The sequence below is a fragment of the Stegodyphus dumicola genome, chromosome 11 (assembly GCF_044657685.1).
Source record: "Stegodyphus dumicola isolate Sdum_Otavi_A_Nest chromosome 11, ASM4465768v1".
Lineage (NCBI taxonomy): Eukaryota > Metazoa > Arthropoda > Arachnida > Araneae > Eresidae > Stegodyphus > Stegodyphus dumicola.
This window is the reverse complement of record NC_140778.1, coordinates 91,675,995-91,692,380: the sequence shown is the minus strand read 5'-3', so window position 1 is coordinate 91,692,380 and position 16,386 is coordinate 91,675,995. Positions and strand designations below refer to the sequence as shown.

The window sequence follows — 16,386 nt, the reverse complement described above, 5'->3', positions numbered from 1 at the left end:
TGATAATTCTACCACTATTGCATGCAGATTAACTAAAGACACGAAAGCTTTAACCGGAACATCAGAACAACATAATTCAATGATTTTCAAAGCAAAAAATGTACAATTTATTAGCGTATAAAAATAGAGAAACTGAGCTCACCGAGCCGGGTAACAGAGTGGGAATATATGTATGTAAAACACGTTTGATGCAGCCGAATGCAACGAAAACGGGAGTTGCACAAGTAAGTACATAATGTAGCAGTTCCATATAAAAAATTCCTACGTTCTAATGGTAATCGTTTTTAAGTTATGCGAGATATATACATACGTGCGTACAGACGTCACGAAAAAAATCTCTTTCAAATCCATTTTACAAAAACTTCCTTTATTTTGTCCTTACGTACAGATGTCATGCAAAATCATCGTTCCAGTAAATTTTGAATGGATACTTTCGTTGAAATATGATACCTGAAATTTTTCAGAGTTACAAGTAGAGAATTTTCTTAATGTTCTCGTGGTAAAGACCTTTGTACACGTATATAAATTGTAAAGGTTTATTTTAATTTCTTAATAGTTATTTTGAATTTTGAAAGCCTTTCCTTTACTTTCTTAATTCCCACCTATAATTCCCTGCTAGAATGAGTTTTCAGTATCACGTTTTATGAAAATGAGGTAGAACTACTATTCAGAATCTCACTTCCGCCGAAACTGATGGGATTATCGACGAAGCAATCCATCAAATGCTTGTTTGACAAACTCCCATTTGCAGAATCAATGGAAGGAAGCCAAAGTTATAACGATACCTAAACCAGGAAAAACTCCTTCTCATCCTGATGGGTACAGACCGATCAGTCTTCTGTCTGGCCTAGGTAAAGTTCATGAGCGTGTTATACTTGCAAGAATAAGCTCTCACATTAAGGTTTTACCATCTAAACAGTTTTGACCACGTTAGCATATTTCACCAACCAAACAACTCCGCAGACTTAGTTTGCTTAGTTGGAGGTGCTGCTCTCCATATGAAATTCAGTACTGCTATCCTCATATGCTAGCAGCGAAAATTTACGACCGCGTCCTGGCATGAAGGACTTATTGCCAAACTCATTGACCTCGGAATTGAGCGAGAGTAAATCAAGCTCATATTTTCCTTTATAACGAATAGACAATTTAAGGTTTCTGTTACTGATGCGTTTTCTTCACGCTGGCCTATGCTTAGTGGGGTTTCGCAGGGTTCAGTTATTAGCCCTTTAATCTCCTCTTTTACGCTGCGAATTTCCCCAAGTTTCAGGATAATGACAACTCAATTCTAGCCTGTTACGTAGATGCTGCGTAGCATTATCATCAACATTAATCAAGCCGTGAAATATCTCCAGGACTTCATGTCAAAAATTGAACAGTGGTGCAGTTATTGGTAATCTCTATTAATGCACAGAAGTCCCAACTGCTCCTCAGCAGAAGACACAAATGTAATCACCAACTCAAAATTAATTTGTGTTTATTTAATGAACCTATCCCTGTGGTTTCCCATGCGAAATATCTCGGCGTTATTCTTAACGACTGATTGACTTGGAAACATCATATCGATCATGTTCGTGATAAAGCTTCTATTCTGATAAGATGCCTATTGTAGCAAGTACTCAAAGCTTGATCTTAGCAAAAAGCGCCTCATCTGTCTTCCAATAGTCAAGTTAAAAAGTTACAGATGGTACAAAATCGATTTCTGTGAAACATTACAAATGCTCACTATTTTGTGAGGAATAATCTTCTTCACGTAGACCTCAAAATTGATCCCATTTTCCAAAATTGACCAAAAAAAATTTCTTAGAAGTACTGACAGAAAAGTTTCTGATAATGCCAGAGCTTGGGATTTAATGAATCACTTAAGACTTTTCCACAATCACACTCTTTGTGCAGAGAAGACTTTTATGACCATTTGCAACCTTCCTACTAAATGAAAACCAAGATTTTCCAACCTAACTTGGTGCCTTTAATTCACGAGCTACTGTATTTAAATGTTTATTTTACAATTCTCCCTCTCTGAGAGATGTCATCCTGGACCCACCGTTCAAGCATTCAATGTACTTCAAGCGCTGTATGAAGCAACATATCTCACAGCTGGAAAACACCTTGCTCACTGCAAGCTAATCGCGGGGCTCGGCATTAGTCGGAGTCGGAGCATTGCCTCCTAAATATTATTGGAATTTAGGAGGCATTGGTCGTAGTCGACTTCCGCAGAATACCACAGACGTTCTCAGTGGAGCGTGTTCTGCCTCCCGGCCACATCGTTGCTTTAAGCGGCTTACGTTTGTAAGGATCTTAAGTTTTACTAACGTTTATTTTTATTTTAAATCTTTACTATCACTTCTTATTTTCTACTTCCGGCCAGAATTAAAAGCTTTAACTTATTTATGCAAATTTGTCTGGCGAACGCCAAGTACTTAAGTTGTGGCTTTTTGCCAAGCAAGAGAGAGGAAAGAGTTAGTCGAAGCAGGCCGCCTGCCTTAGCAGTTTTACTCGGTTGCTGGTTGCCTTCCAGGCCAAAGGTTTAATCCTCTTGATAATTTTAAACGTATTGTAGTGTTAACAGTTCTCTGTACTACATACGGCTTCCTGTTAATATACGGCCAATCTTCCACGTAGGCCCTTGTTTATTATTCCAAAGTTAAGTTATAGTTAATATTTTTATATTCTTACGTTCAGACCACAAGTAGTTGGTCTCTATATTCCGAAGTACGGAAATTATTTTAAAGAGTGAAAAATAAAGGGTTTCGTATACCCTTCCAGTGTATCTTGTCTACTTCCCACATTTATTGAACATAGCTTTAGTAAGCTCCCTGTTCCGAGTCAGGTCTTCGCATGTTCCCAAAGAAAGTAAGGCGGAACATTGAACCTGATAGTGGCGCCCAACGAAGAAGAATAACCATGGCCGAGTTTCAAGAAGAACCTGTGCTGCCTGCAGAAGCGGCTCAGAATCCAGAAATGCCAGCTGCCGCGCTGGAAGGATTTGGTTACATCGTCAAGACCATGCGTGCAGAGATGAAACCAGAAGCAACATTTAATGGAAACTCACTGGTAACCAGTTTTTTGGAAAAATTGGAGGACCACTTCATGATGTATCCCGTGCACGAGTTCCAGAAAGTTACCTTAGCTACCAGCGCTTTGAGGGGCCAAGCGCTTAACTGGTTCAAATGTATAGGCAGAAGTCTCTTGGGTCAAGCAGGAAGTCCCACCTATACTTACGAAAATTTCAAGACTGCCCTAGTAAAAGCCTTCCCTGTCGTAAGGGATCGTGCGAAATTAGAAACGGAACTTTTCAGCATATATCAGCAAAGAATCGAAAATCTCTCAAGCTTTATTTTAAGAAAAATTCTCGTCTTCAAACTCTTGTATGGAAACCGTCCGGATCCTGAGATAATTCAAGTGATTTTGCCGAGGTTACTTCCCCAAGTACAAGACTTTATTGAATTAAGGAATCCGACTACACTGGAAAAATTATTTGAGCTAGCAATCCAGTTTGAAAGTAGAACGGCGGACATTGAAAGAAGACGCCAGTATGAAAAACGAAACCAATTTGCTGCGCCAAGACCACAGCAAAGTCAAGCACACGGCTACGGAAGCAAAGCGAATCAGTGGGCAAGGCAACTCGAGCATCCAAAAACAGCCGGCGAACGTCGACAGTTCAATAGCAATCCAGGAAAAAAGTCTCAAGGCCAGTGGAAAAAGAAGGAAGGCATAGAAAGGAAAAAACAAGATTTAAACTAAAACGGATTTCTGCTGACGGGAGGGTGCGGAAATCCGAAGGCCAAGAAAACCCCTCTTCCTTCAAGTTAAATACAGTAATGGTGAAAAATTTGACTCTTCCGAAGATTGAAGTGTTGGTGAATAACATCCCAGCCACCGCACTCCTGGATACAGGCGCGCAGTGTTCCTGTGTGGCAGAAAATTTTTTTAGGAAGTATTTTCGGAAATACCGCATATATAGTTCGGATAATACGATACTGTTAGCTGCGCAGGGAGAAAGATGCAAATGTATAGGTAAATTACCGCTATACATTCGTATCAAGGACGAACAAGTAAAGATTATGTTTTTTATAATAAAGAATCTGCAAGCACATATCATCTTAGGAATAGATTTTCTTTCAGAGGCAGAAGCAACACTGGATTTTAATGAAGCTTCCCTTAAGCTGACGATGAAACTGGTTCGAGAAGAAAAATCGGAACCGCTAATGTTAAACCTTGATCACCTGCCTAAGGAAGAGCAACAAAGAATCCGACAAGTGGTAAGTGAATTTGATTCGTTATTTAGTGATATTCCAGGATTTACTCAAGTTACTAACCATAGTATTGACACCGGAGATTCAATGCCAGTTCCCCACAAAGCATACCGGTATGATAAGAATAAAGAAAAAATTATAGAATGGCGCATTAGCGATATGCTACGTAAAAAGATCATAACGCCCATCTCAAGTACTTATGCTAGCCTGGTGATTTTATGTAAGAAAAACAATGACTATCCATTAACACATCCAAAAAGGTGGCGTTTCGAGATTGACTATCGTAAATTAAACTCCATAACTAAATATCCGGTATATCCGTTACCTATTATTGAAGAAATTCTAAGGAACATAACGTCTACCAAATATATGACGACTTTAGACTTAACGACTGGTTATTTTCAAATAGGGGTTAGACCGGAGGACGTACCTAACACTGCTTTTATAACCAAGTCTGGCACTTATGCATTCCTGCGTATGCCGTTTGGCCTTTCAGGGGCACCGGCAACATTTCAACGATGTATGGACATGGTGCTAAGGCCTGTTCTTGGAATGTCCACATTTATCTATTTAGACGATATCATTATTACTAGTGATAATCTGGACCAACATGTACAGGATTTAAGACAAGTGTTTTCATTATTAAATGAGGCCTGTCTAAAAGTTAATGTCGAAAACTGCAAATTTGCAGCCCCTGAATTAAAATATTTAGGTTACAAAATATCTCAGAAAGGAATCGAGACAGACGAATCAAAAATAATCGCTGTGCAAAAGTATCCGCCGCCAAATACGGCTAAGATGCTCTCTTCTTTTCTAGGACTTTGTTCATATTATAGGTCCTTTATGAAAGATTTTGCAGCTATTGCTGAACCATTGTTAAAATTAAAAAGGTAAAAGGCAATATTCTCGTGGACGGCCGAAGCCAACAGTGCTTTCGAAAAATTAAAACAAGCATTAACGCAAGCTCCTGTGTTGAAATTTCCTGAAAAGGATGAGAATTTAGAAATTTCAGCGGATGCTTCGGATTATGCGGTAGGAGCGGTACTTTCGCAAAATCAGCAGCCCGTGGCATTTTTTAGTCGAACTTTAAATCAAACACAAAGAAATTATTCCGCGACGGAGACAGAGGCACTTGCAGTTCTGTTAGCAGTGCAAAAGTTCCGAGTCTATTTTGGAAGAGCGCCAATAACAGTGTATTCTGATCATGCAGCGGTAACTAGATTGTACTCAGGGAAAAACTTATCCCCAAGGTTAATAAGATGGGCACTCAAGTTACAAGAGTATAATCTGGTAATCAAGCACACCCCTGGAAAGGAAAATATCGTAGCAGATGCCCTATCCAGAATAAAAATAGATGAAGAAGGTAATACTGTAAAGGTGGCAATGCTCACAGCATGTACAATAAATTCCCGAGAAACTGTAATAACCGAACTGGGTAAGGATCCTGAGTTTAGAAACATTTATGAGTATTTAAAGGATCCTGAAAATTTTAGCCACCAAGATATTGTGGCGATAAGAAATAGGGCGGCCTATTACGAACTAATAGATGGTCTATTATTTTATACAAAAACTACAAATTCTAACAACGAATTTCGACCTGTTATCCCAGCTAGTCTTAGATTAAATATCCCGCAGGAGTTACACGACTGCCCATTAGCTTCTCATGCTGGTATTCGAAAAACTATCCAACGCGTACGCGAAGCAGTGTATTTTCCTGAACTGCAAAAGTTAACAAGGGCGTATGTCCAGTCCTGCCCAACATGTCAAGCAGTTAATTATATTAATTTCCGCCCGGCCGGGTTTCTAAATAGTATTAAATCCGATTTTCCAAATGAAATAATTGGCATCGATTTATTGGGCCCTTTCCCAAAAAGTCAGTTATATAAAAGTCGCTATCTCCTTGGTATGGTTGATCATTTTAGTAAGTGGACCGAAATTGTTCCCTTAAAACGAGCCTCCGCGAAATTAGTTACTGATTCTATTTTAAATAAATATATTTTAAAATACGGGGCGCCCCTAAATGTTATATGGGATAATGGTCCTCAATTTGTAAGTAATATATTTGAAGACATGTGCCAAAAGCTGGGCATACGTCATTTAAAAATGGTCTCGTATCGGCCGCAATCAAATATAGCGGAACGGGTCAATAGAAATATTGTGAAAATTATCCGTAGTTATGTTAAAAGTTTTCATAAAAGCTGGGATAACTATGTCAATGAATTTGCTTTCGCCCTTAGGACCGCAAAACATGATACAACGGGCAAAACTCCTGCTGAGTTATTTTTAGGCAGAAAGATTATAACACCGTTAGATAAATTATTTTATGTTCAACAAAGAGCCCCAGAATTTAAAATGGGTGATATAGAAAAATTAATTAAAGAAGCAAGAAAGAACACTGAAGTAGCACAAAGAAAACAGAAGCTCTATTATGATATGAAACGACGGGGAGTAACTTATAAAGTAGGAGATGAAGTATTAAAAATTAAGCATTCACTTTCTTCAGCACCAGAAGATAAAACCGCCAAATTTTTTCCACGATTTGAAGGACCATATGTCATAGAAAAAATAACTCACGCTGTAGTGGTGTTAAAAGCCGGGAATGGTGAAACATGCTCCGCAAACATTGACCAAATAAAACCATACTATGACCGTAATAAAATGCAAATATTTAAAGATCTTTTGCAGGATCCGGAACGCCAGGCACTGCAGGCACAAGCTCCAGAGGTGGAACAACGACAAGCACAAGAGCAAGCCATTAGGAGGCAGGAGCAATTGAAAAGAAAGTTTCCCCGTTGGAAAATTGAAGGTAACGAGAAAAAGAAGCCTTTCGAAAGACCAGAAAAGAGAGCGCACGACCACCCCCAGAATGAAGAAGGGAGAAGTACGAAGAATGCAAAGAGAGCCAGGAGAAATAACGGAAACTATAACCCGGCTCCCAAACGGAAGATCTACCCATCGGACAGGAGTCTACGCAGCAAATGTCGCCGAATTGCGGAAGGACCACCACCGGCGGAGGAAAAGATACAAGGAAAATTTGAACGGCCAGCAACGAGATCCAAGCAGGAACGAGAGAGAAGTGTCCCGGTTCCGCGAAGACCAGCTGCCATCAAACGGCCAAGACCACAGGCAGAGGCGAAAAAGAAGGTATTCAAGGGTTACCGAACTGGAGGGAAAAGAAAGCTCCTAGAGGAAGGTACTGAAGTGCGAGCCCGCACAAGAAGGAGGATAAATTAAACACGAATCGTTGCTACCTTCCAGGACTGGGCAGAGAAAAGAATGTCCGAATATCACAAAGATAAGTAAAATTTTATGTTAATTTGCAAACTTAAGTTAATCTTTCATTCTTACTGCAAGTGGCAGATTTCAAGAAGTTTTACTTCATGTGAGGTCTACCTTTATCGCCAAAAAGGCGAGAAATGTGTTGTTACCTATTTTGGTATTATGTTTTTCAATTACTCGCGAGTAAAACTAATGTAACTTGATGTATAATAGGAATGTGTAAATACTTGAATATTGTAAAAGTTATTGTATAAATTTTATTTAAAACATTCTGGCAAGAAAGAAGTTTTAGTCGGAAAGACTTTTGAAATGTAGTATTTCAATGTAGAAGAATTGGCACTTGCTTGGAAAAGAATAGAAGTTAACAATGTACTATTAATGTATGTTTTAAATTGCGTAAAATTAACGGCATGTTAATATGTCCTTATATACAGTGTGAACTGTTATTTTAAGGTTTAAGAAATACTGTGATATGTTAAAAGAGAAAGCAATTCCAAAAAAAATTTTAAACTTATTCGTGTGACTGAAAAAAAAAAAAAAAAGAGAGAAAAGTATTGTGAATATGTGTTAAAGGTTGAATGAATGTAGTTAGGCTCTCTGACGCTACACTTCAGAGTTAGCCACTTTCAGAATAGTACCTCAGGGTTTAGAGATGAAGATAGGGTGTGTTACGAGGTCTTGTTATGTTGAATTTTAACACGTTAGTGTTTTGATTGTAGGAGGCAGTGTTGAACACTAATACATAAACACATTCGTGTTCGGTGTTTTCTTTTACAACACATGTCAGAGAGCACGTAAAAGTCAGTAAGTTTACATTTCCTAGTAATAAAATTAAGCAAAAAGGTAACGTCAGATTAACACAGATTTTCTAATAAAACTTTGTCTACTTACAGGACAATTAGACATAGATCCCTCTTCTTCAAAAGTATTTTTTTTCTTTTAAAGAGATAATTAAAATAAAGTCATGAATGAAATAAGAATGTTAAGAGAAATATAAATATTCATGTTACTTGCCATTTAATTGTGTAACATTTCATTAAACTAGTTTTCCTTCCAGATCTCTGGAAGGAACCAGATTTCAACTAAAAGCTCTTGTTTAGATGCAGTACAGATGAAAAGTAATTGTCTATGGAGCTGATAATGTAAAAACAATTTTTTTTTTAAATTTCTAGTTTCTAGTGAGAAATGTTTGTAAAAGATTGGCCTCGCGTTAGATTCTAGAGCTAAAAGTTTTCAACAAGGTCGTTTTAGACCTCAGTTTCAAACTAATTAACTCTGGCGGGAAGTATGTAAGGATCTTAAGTTTTACTAACGTTTATTTTTATTTTAAATCTTTACTATCACTTCTTATTTTCTATTTCCGGCCAGAATTAAAAGCTTTAACTTATTTATGCAAATTTGTCTGGCGAACGCCAAGTACTTAACTTGTGGCTTTTTGCCAAGCAAAAGAGAGGAAGGAGTTAGTCGAAGCAGGCCGCTTGCCTTAGCAGTTTTACTCGGTTGCTGGTTGCCTTCCAGGCCAGAGGTTTAATCCTCTTGATAATTTTAAACGTATTGTAGTGTCAACAGTTCTTTGTACTACATACGGCTTCCTGTTAATATACGGCCAATCTTCCACGTAGGCCCTTGTTTATTATTCCAAAGTTAAGTTAGAGTTTAGTTAATATTTTTATAGTCTTACGTTCAGACCACAAGTAGTTGGTCTCTGTATTCCGAAGTACGGAAATTATTGTAAAGAGTGAAAAATAAAGCGTTTCGTATACCCTTCCTGTGTATCTTGTCTACTTCCCACATTTATTGAACATAGCTTTAGTAAGCTCCCTGTTCCGAGTCAGGTCTTTGCATGTTCCCAAAGCAAGTAGGGCGGAACACTGAACCTGATACGTTCAGCCGTATTCTTACTTGTTTCCTAGTATTTGTCGGTGAGGTTTAAATAAGGGGCAACTCAATAAGTTATTTCTGTACAGTTTCTGCTTAATTAGTTAGAATTAATTTTGTTTCTTATTTTTTATCTGAAGTTAAAGCCCAAGTGGAAACTTTCCTGTAAGCCCGAGAGGGGCCGATTGTAATTGTTCTCAAGTTAAATAAAAAGGTATTTTAACCCTCCTTTGGGTTTTGTTTTGCAGTTTCTAGAGCAGCGAATATTCGCTATACTATTCTCTAGTTCTAGTTGCCAAGGACACTTAGTTTAACCAGAACCCTATAAAATAATTTGCTAAATCACGAATCGTATTGAATTGTTTTGCATTTCTACTTAAGAATATACAACAGAATATATTTTCATACATTTATTATAATTTCTAATATAATTTGAATTTAAAGTATCTTTTTTGTATTCACGGGGTAAAATCTTCAACTGCTAATTTACCAAAAAATTAGTTTTAATTGGCTGTTTTATTGAATTAATAATATTTAAAAAGTCAGTAAGTTTACATTTCCTAGTAATAAAATTAAGCAAAAAGGTAACGTCAGATTAACACAGATTTTCTAATAAAACTTTGTCTACTTACAGGACAATTAGACATAGATCCCTCTTCTTCAAAAGTATTTTTTTTCTTTTAGAAAAGGAGGGATTTGTGGTATCTAATTGCCCTCGAAATTTAGTGCTTTTTATTTAAAATCTACGTCACACTAAGATTTGTACTTTTCTTCTCTAATTTTGTGCTTTACACTAGCATTTTGCTCTTCATATAGAATTTATAATATTGAAAGAACAAATTGTAAATACAAAATGATCCTGAGACTTTTGACCTGAAATTATGTTTCATTACATCATGAAATAATTTCTTTTTAATATGCAAAGTACTTTTATAACTCATAGCACTCAGCTATGCTTTAAATTTGTAATTTTTTGACCAATTTGAACCTGATTTGCAATTTACGATTAACTTAAATCTTGTTGATCATAAACTGTTTTAAATTTCCTGAATGGTAGACGTCCTTAATGATAATTTCGTAGCAAAAAAACACTGTTTCAGAATTACGTGAGTTAGAGACTTAATATATTCGGTTGCGCTAAGCCATATATTTTTTTACTCACTTCTATAATATTAGTCATGTTGTTATTGGGGTCCTTTACAACAGACAGACTTATAAAGGTATTATGACTGAAGCCCTTCCGGCGCAACTGAATAAGAGTATCCATCCAGTTAAAGGACTCAGAATCCCAGAGTTTTCCAAAACGAATGGGCCACTTCTCAAGGTCTCTTACAGCCTCCTTTAGTTGTTCGCTTCCTATGCTGAGTCTATCTATACGTAGAAAAAGTACGCCAAAGTAAATGGTTAGCATAAAATTTCAATCTTATAATTCAGATTGAAATTTTACATTTTAAAAAAGCATTAACATTAAAAAATTATAAAACTTATAAAACACGTAAAAGTGTGAAGGTATAAAATATAAAAAAAACTGATACTATATCGATTACGTAACATATGATGGTATTAACACCTGTTTTGTTAAATATAGCAAAGTTGCAAATACCCATAGCAATTACCAGTTGGATATATATCACAAATTAAACGTACTTTGAATTATATCAATGTGATCAATCTGTCTGCGTCCTCCTGTTCCTTTGTTTGTTTGTAACATCATCTCCTCCAAAGCAGTGAGGAGCTAGAAGAGAGGTACCTTCGGATTCCGAAAATTCTTCGGAAGCCAGTTCGACCATTTTCATTTTCGTACAACTTTAATCAGCCGGGATATTAATTAAAAACTCTGAAAACGCTAATATTCTCACCCTGCAAGTTACTTTATTCGCTGAACTTTATTGCCTTTGGCGTGTTGCATCGAAGCGAAGTGGAATTTTAAAATTGCCATCCGTCTTTTCTAAACGCAGGTAGAGTAAAATTTTTTATGGAATCACGCAGCCGGTTTATTATTATTAAAATATATAGAACTGATTTTATTGATATTGAAATATTTTATACATTCTCGTTTGAGATGTACATCGAGCTTATAAAATTTGCTTTGATCTCATCTCACTCATCTGGGCAGCTTGCCTGCTAGCAAATTATTAAAAGAAGCAAGATAAGGTTCCAAAATTCAAAACGTTTGCATTCATTGCTTATTAATTGTTCAATATGGTTTTTTCAGTAAGATGTTGATCAAATCTAAAAATGAGGGAATGGTTTTACGCTTTACCGAAAAGCAACTCTCTGAGAATGTGTATGCGCAAAAGCGTGTCGGAAGTAAATTAAAGCCTTACATTTTGAGCCGTGCCAAAAAAGCCGTGCCATTTTGAGCCTGTCAACGATAACTTGTAGGATGTTAGCCAAAGTACTGGGGCAAAAACATCACGTCGAAAACAAGGCAAAGGGAAAAGTCATTGTACAAAATATTCTGTTAGAAACCAAAGCAAGGAGAAATTTCATAAGGTATTTTCTCCCACCTTTTTGCATGGCTTCGAGAAGTAACGGTAGCATATTCAGCGCGAATTCGAGAGGTCAAGGTTCCAGTCCCGGCGGGGACATTGCTCATTTTTCATGTCTTCTGCTTCAAAAGAACCTAACGTCTTCTACAGTAGCCCCTCCCCGAACTAAAAGGTAATGGATGATGATTTTTCACCACGAGGAATTTGGCGATTGGGTTCCCTAATCCACAGTCGTCATTTAAAAGGGGGAGTATATAGGTATTTTCTCTCTCCTTACTGAATGCCTTCGAGGTGTAACGGTAGCATACTCGGCACATACTCGAGAGGTCGCGTCCCGGTGAGGGCATTGCTCATTTTTCATGTTTTCTGCTTCATAAAACTTAATGTCACTGTAGAAAATAGGCAGCGACAAAGTTTCACAGTCATGTAACGAATACCATTATAATAAACTTAAGGACCCCCGATTTTTTAACGAATCGAATAAGCGAACGCTAGAAACTCGCTACGGTATTACTTACAAGGGACTGAATATATTAATTTAAAATTCATTAAAAACTGTATGCCATGGCAAACTGCCAAAACTAAATTAATAGCTCTTCTTGGCTTACGCCCGTCGGGCTGAAAATTAAAATATCAATTATACTCATCTTGCTTTCTTCAAACAATGTGCCCTTTCTTACAGACCTTTTTACAATGATGAACATTTGCACATTTCTCACGACAGACTCACTGAAAGCTATTGGATCGATCCTTCGGAGCAGCGATTAATTATAAACGTTGTCCGCCGATAACATCGCGGCAAAATCATCGCGGGAGAAAACGTCGCGGAGAAAACAACGCAAGGCGAAAACGTCGTGCTACACAACATCGTGGGAGAAAATATCGCAAAGAGAAAACATCGCAGTTCTAAAACATCGTGGTACAAAATATCGTCGTCGAAAATAAAGCGGTTCAAAAACTTCGCAGTTTAAAAACATCGTCGTCGAAAATATCGCGGTAAAAAATAAAGTATCGACAAATCATCGCAGGACAATAACATTGCAGACATGGTTTTTTTCAGGCTTTAATAATTGTAAATGGATATTCCCATAATGATTTGTGAGCGCGAGATGGAAAGAAACATAAATTTTACTTTCATATTTTTTATTAACTAATAAATTTTTGATGAAAATGTGAGAAGGAAACTTAATACTTACGAATAAACTGAAGCAGAGCAAGAAATAATTTTCATATAAGAGTATTAGCTTGACAAAAGTGAAGACAATAATCTCATAATTAGCAATTTTTTATAGATAAGGTCATGCAGTTACGTAGCTTCCTTTTTCTAAACATTTTTAAATTATACTTTTAATGAAAAATTACCAGTAAAAACTTTATAAAAATGATTTATTAATGACCTTTGTTAGTTAACTATGTCAGTTTAAAGTTCTATTAAGTGCTATAAGTTGCCTTAATTTCCCTTCTTACTTTTTCAGCAAAAATTTATTAGTTAATTAAAAATATGAAAGAAAAGATTATCCTTCTTTCCATCTTGCGCTTACATATCATTATGGTAATATCCATTTACAATTATTAAAGCCTGAAAAAAGCAGGTCTGCGATGTTATTGTCATGCGATGATTTGTAGATGTTTTTAAACTGCGAAGTTTTTGAACCGCTTTATTTTCGACGACGATATTTTGTATCACGATGTTTTCTCTTTCGATGCTTTCTTCCACGTTGTTTTGTATCACGACGTTTTCACCTTGCGTTGTTTTCTCCGCGATGTTTTCGGCTGTAACCATTAGAAACAGCCAGCTAATGAAAAACAACGGTCGATTAACAGCAATTAGAATTCCAATAATTCAAAATACAGTGAAAATTCAAAATGCGTGATTTGTAGAACTTGATATACGTACGATAAATCATGTAATCCTCGATCACTAATCTGAGAATATTTCAATCAGATTAAACATCAGAAAAACATTGACACCTACCAAAATTTTTGATAATTCAAGAACTATTGCATGCAGATTAACTAAAGGCGTAAAAAACCTTAACCGGAACGTAAGAGCAACACAATTCAACCAAATTTATCGGAAGCAATGAACAATTTACCAATATATTAAAAAAAAAAAAAACTGAGCGCTCACCGAGCCGGTAGCAGAGTGGGAACATGTATGCATAAATATGTTTGGTGTGACCGATTGCAGCGAAAATGCGAGGTGCACAACTAGATGCTGTAGCAATCCCATATACAAAATTTGAATGTTCTGATGGTAATCGTTTTTGAGTTATGCGGGTTTATGCATATGTACGTCATGAAAATCTGATTTCTGAAGCCCTTTTAAATCCATTTTTCAATCAGTTTTGGTGGAAAATGTTCTTTTTACTGTCCGTACATGCAGATATCACGCAAAAAATAGCTAAAATGGATTCGAGAGCGGTCAAAATTGATATTTTCGTTGAAATATGATACCCGAAAATTTTTACGATTACAATACTTCCTTTTCTTTGTACAAGTAGGTAAAAAAATGACAATTATTGTTGCAAGAATTTTAATTATTGGAATAGTTTCATTTATATGTTTGATATATACGAGTATTTACTAGATTTAATAAAAAATGAATTATGGTTAAGTTATTGAAATATTGAGATTAATTATAATATACATACAACTAAGTAACGAATATAAAGTATTATAATATACATACAACTAAGTAACGAAAATAAAAATTAAAAGAATTACCAGCATCCATGCAGGACCTATATATTCCTTTTATCTTGCGAACGAAATCAGGATTTTTTCTCGTTATGTTCTCTTCCAACATATCTGGGAAAAGAATAATATTTATGTAACTGAAACACAGTGGCGTAAATAGGGGTATGCAAGGAATGCAGCCACATAGTTTAAGCACTTAAATAACTTTAAGGAATCATATCTGGATCTTAGGAGGATCATTAAGAGGATCTTAGGAGGATCTTAGGATCTTAAGATCTTAGGAGGATCACTTTAAGGAGTCATATCTTTCATATCTGGGAAAAGAATAATATTTATGTAACTGAAACACAGTGGCGTAAATAGGGGTATGCAAGGAATGCAGCCACATAGTTTAAGCACTTAAGTAACTTTAAGCACTTAAGGGTGCTTAAAGCTTAATCACACAAGTGCTTAAGGCTTTTGATCGCCTTTAGGTGTTCTGCTGCGTTATATTTACGTGTGTAGGTTTTAAATTTAGAAAATGGAAATTGACCGGTATTTTTAGTTTCATAAAAATATATCTACAATGTTTTTATAGAAACAGAACAGAGTTCTATGTAGTTACGGATGGAAACAGTAAAAGGAATCTCTAAAGCTTCTTTCTTTTCAGTTCCTTAACTTCGTTCCTACTTCGTTTTGTGTTACCTTCGTTAAAGCTTTTGTGTAGTTCCAGAAAGGCAATATCAGGAGCTGCACAAGAGCAAAGTCATCTGAAAGCAGATTCGAATACAAAAAATATCCACCACGCTACATATTGTTATTCTGATTCCCTGCGATTAGGACAATAAGGGGGTCCTGTAAGCTTCTTTCGTTTCAGCCCTTGTCTTGTTCAATTTCCCTGTGCTTTCTACGTGTTCCCGGTGTAACCCTTTCAGGTTATTTATGAAGACCATTAGTAATTCTGCACTAGCGACTATTTGACAATCAGGTTTATTGTGAAATCAATTTCTGAGGATCTATACGCAAGTTTGTGACAAAGGCTGCGAAAACGAAGGGATGGGACATCGGGAACTTCTGTAATTCATTAGATGTTCCAGCAAGTTGATCCAAGAAATGTTTTTGCAATCTTGCCGCATGGCAGATGCTTCCCCACACAAAAGAAGCAAATTAGTTTAGCGTAAAGATTAATAATGATCCTTCGGACATTGTTGTATACATATCAGTTACTGCTTCTAAAGTTCGGTTAGGTAATTAAGTTATTTACTTCGTTCTCATCTAATGTAATACGGAATATCATTAAATAAAATAAATAAATAAACATTTTTAATTGATTTTCTTTCTGTTTAAAATTCTAATTTTCTTTTTTCACAATTTATTTTCCTCACTAGACCGTCAATCCCGAAACGGCTGCTTTTGTTAGCTGGACGAGTTCAATTTACATAGGTAAGAGAAATTAATGTCATAAAAATTTCGCAGTCCTCTTTATTAAATACTTTACACAGCGTTTTCTCAGTTCGCATTTTTTCGATAAATCGATGTATTTAAAATCTTAAAACTTATACAGATATGGACTAAATTATTTAATGTGTTTACTGCTTGTTTAAAATTACCTATTTAATAGAAACAAGGATGGAATTTGTAAAATAATAAAAAGAAAAATTATTGGAAGTGAAAATGCGATTGGGATCGTATTTTTTTCAAAATTTTAATTTGTTTCTCAGAAACTAATTATTTAATTACAAGATCGAGCATTAAAGTTATCCAGAAAACTCTAATAAATAAAAGAAAAAATATGGGGCAAAAAC

At 36.0% G+C, this 16,386-nt stretch overlaps 1 protein-coding gene across 1 annotated transcript in view; it reads right to left on the bottom strand.

Moving 5' to 3' along the window:
• Window positions 1-16,386, bottom strand: part of LOC118188556 (membrane metallo-endopeptidase-like 1) — a 79,135-nt gene that overhangs the window by 42,098 nt on the left and 20,651 nt on the right. Inside the window, exons 5-6 of the mRNA XM_085826989.1 lie at window positions 14,630-14,713; window positions 10,573-10,781 (exon numbers count right to left, since the gene is read on the bottom strand). Coding sequence (XP_085683115.1) covers window positions 10,573-10,781; window positions 14,630-14,713 — 293 coding nt within the window. The remainder of the gene's footprint in view (window positions 1-10,572; window positions 10,782-14,629; window positions 14,714-16,386) is intronic.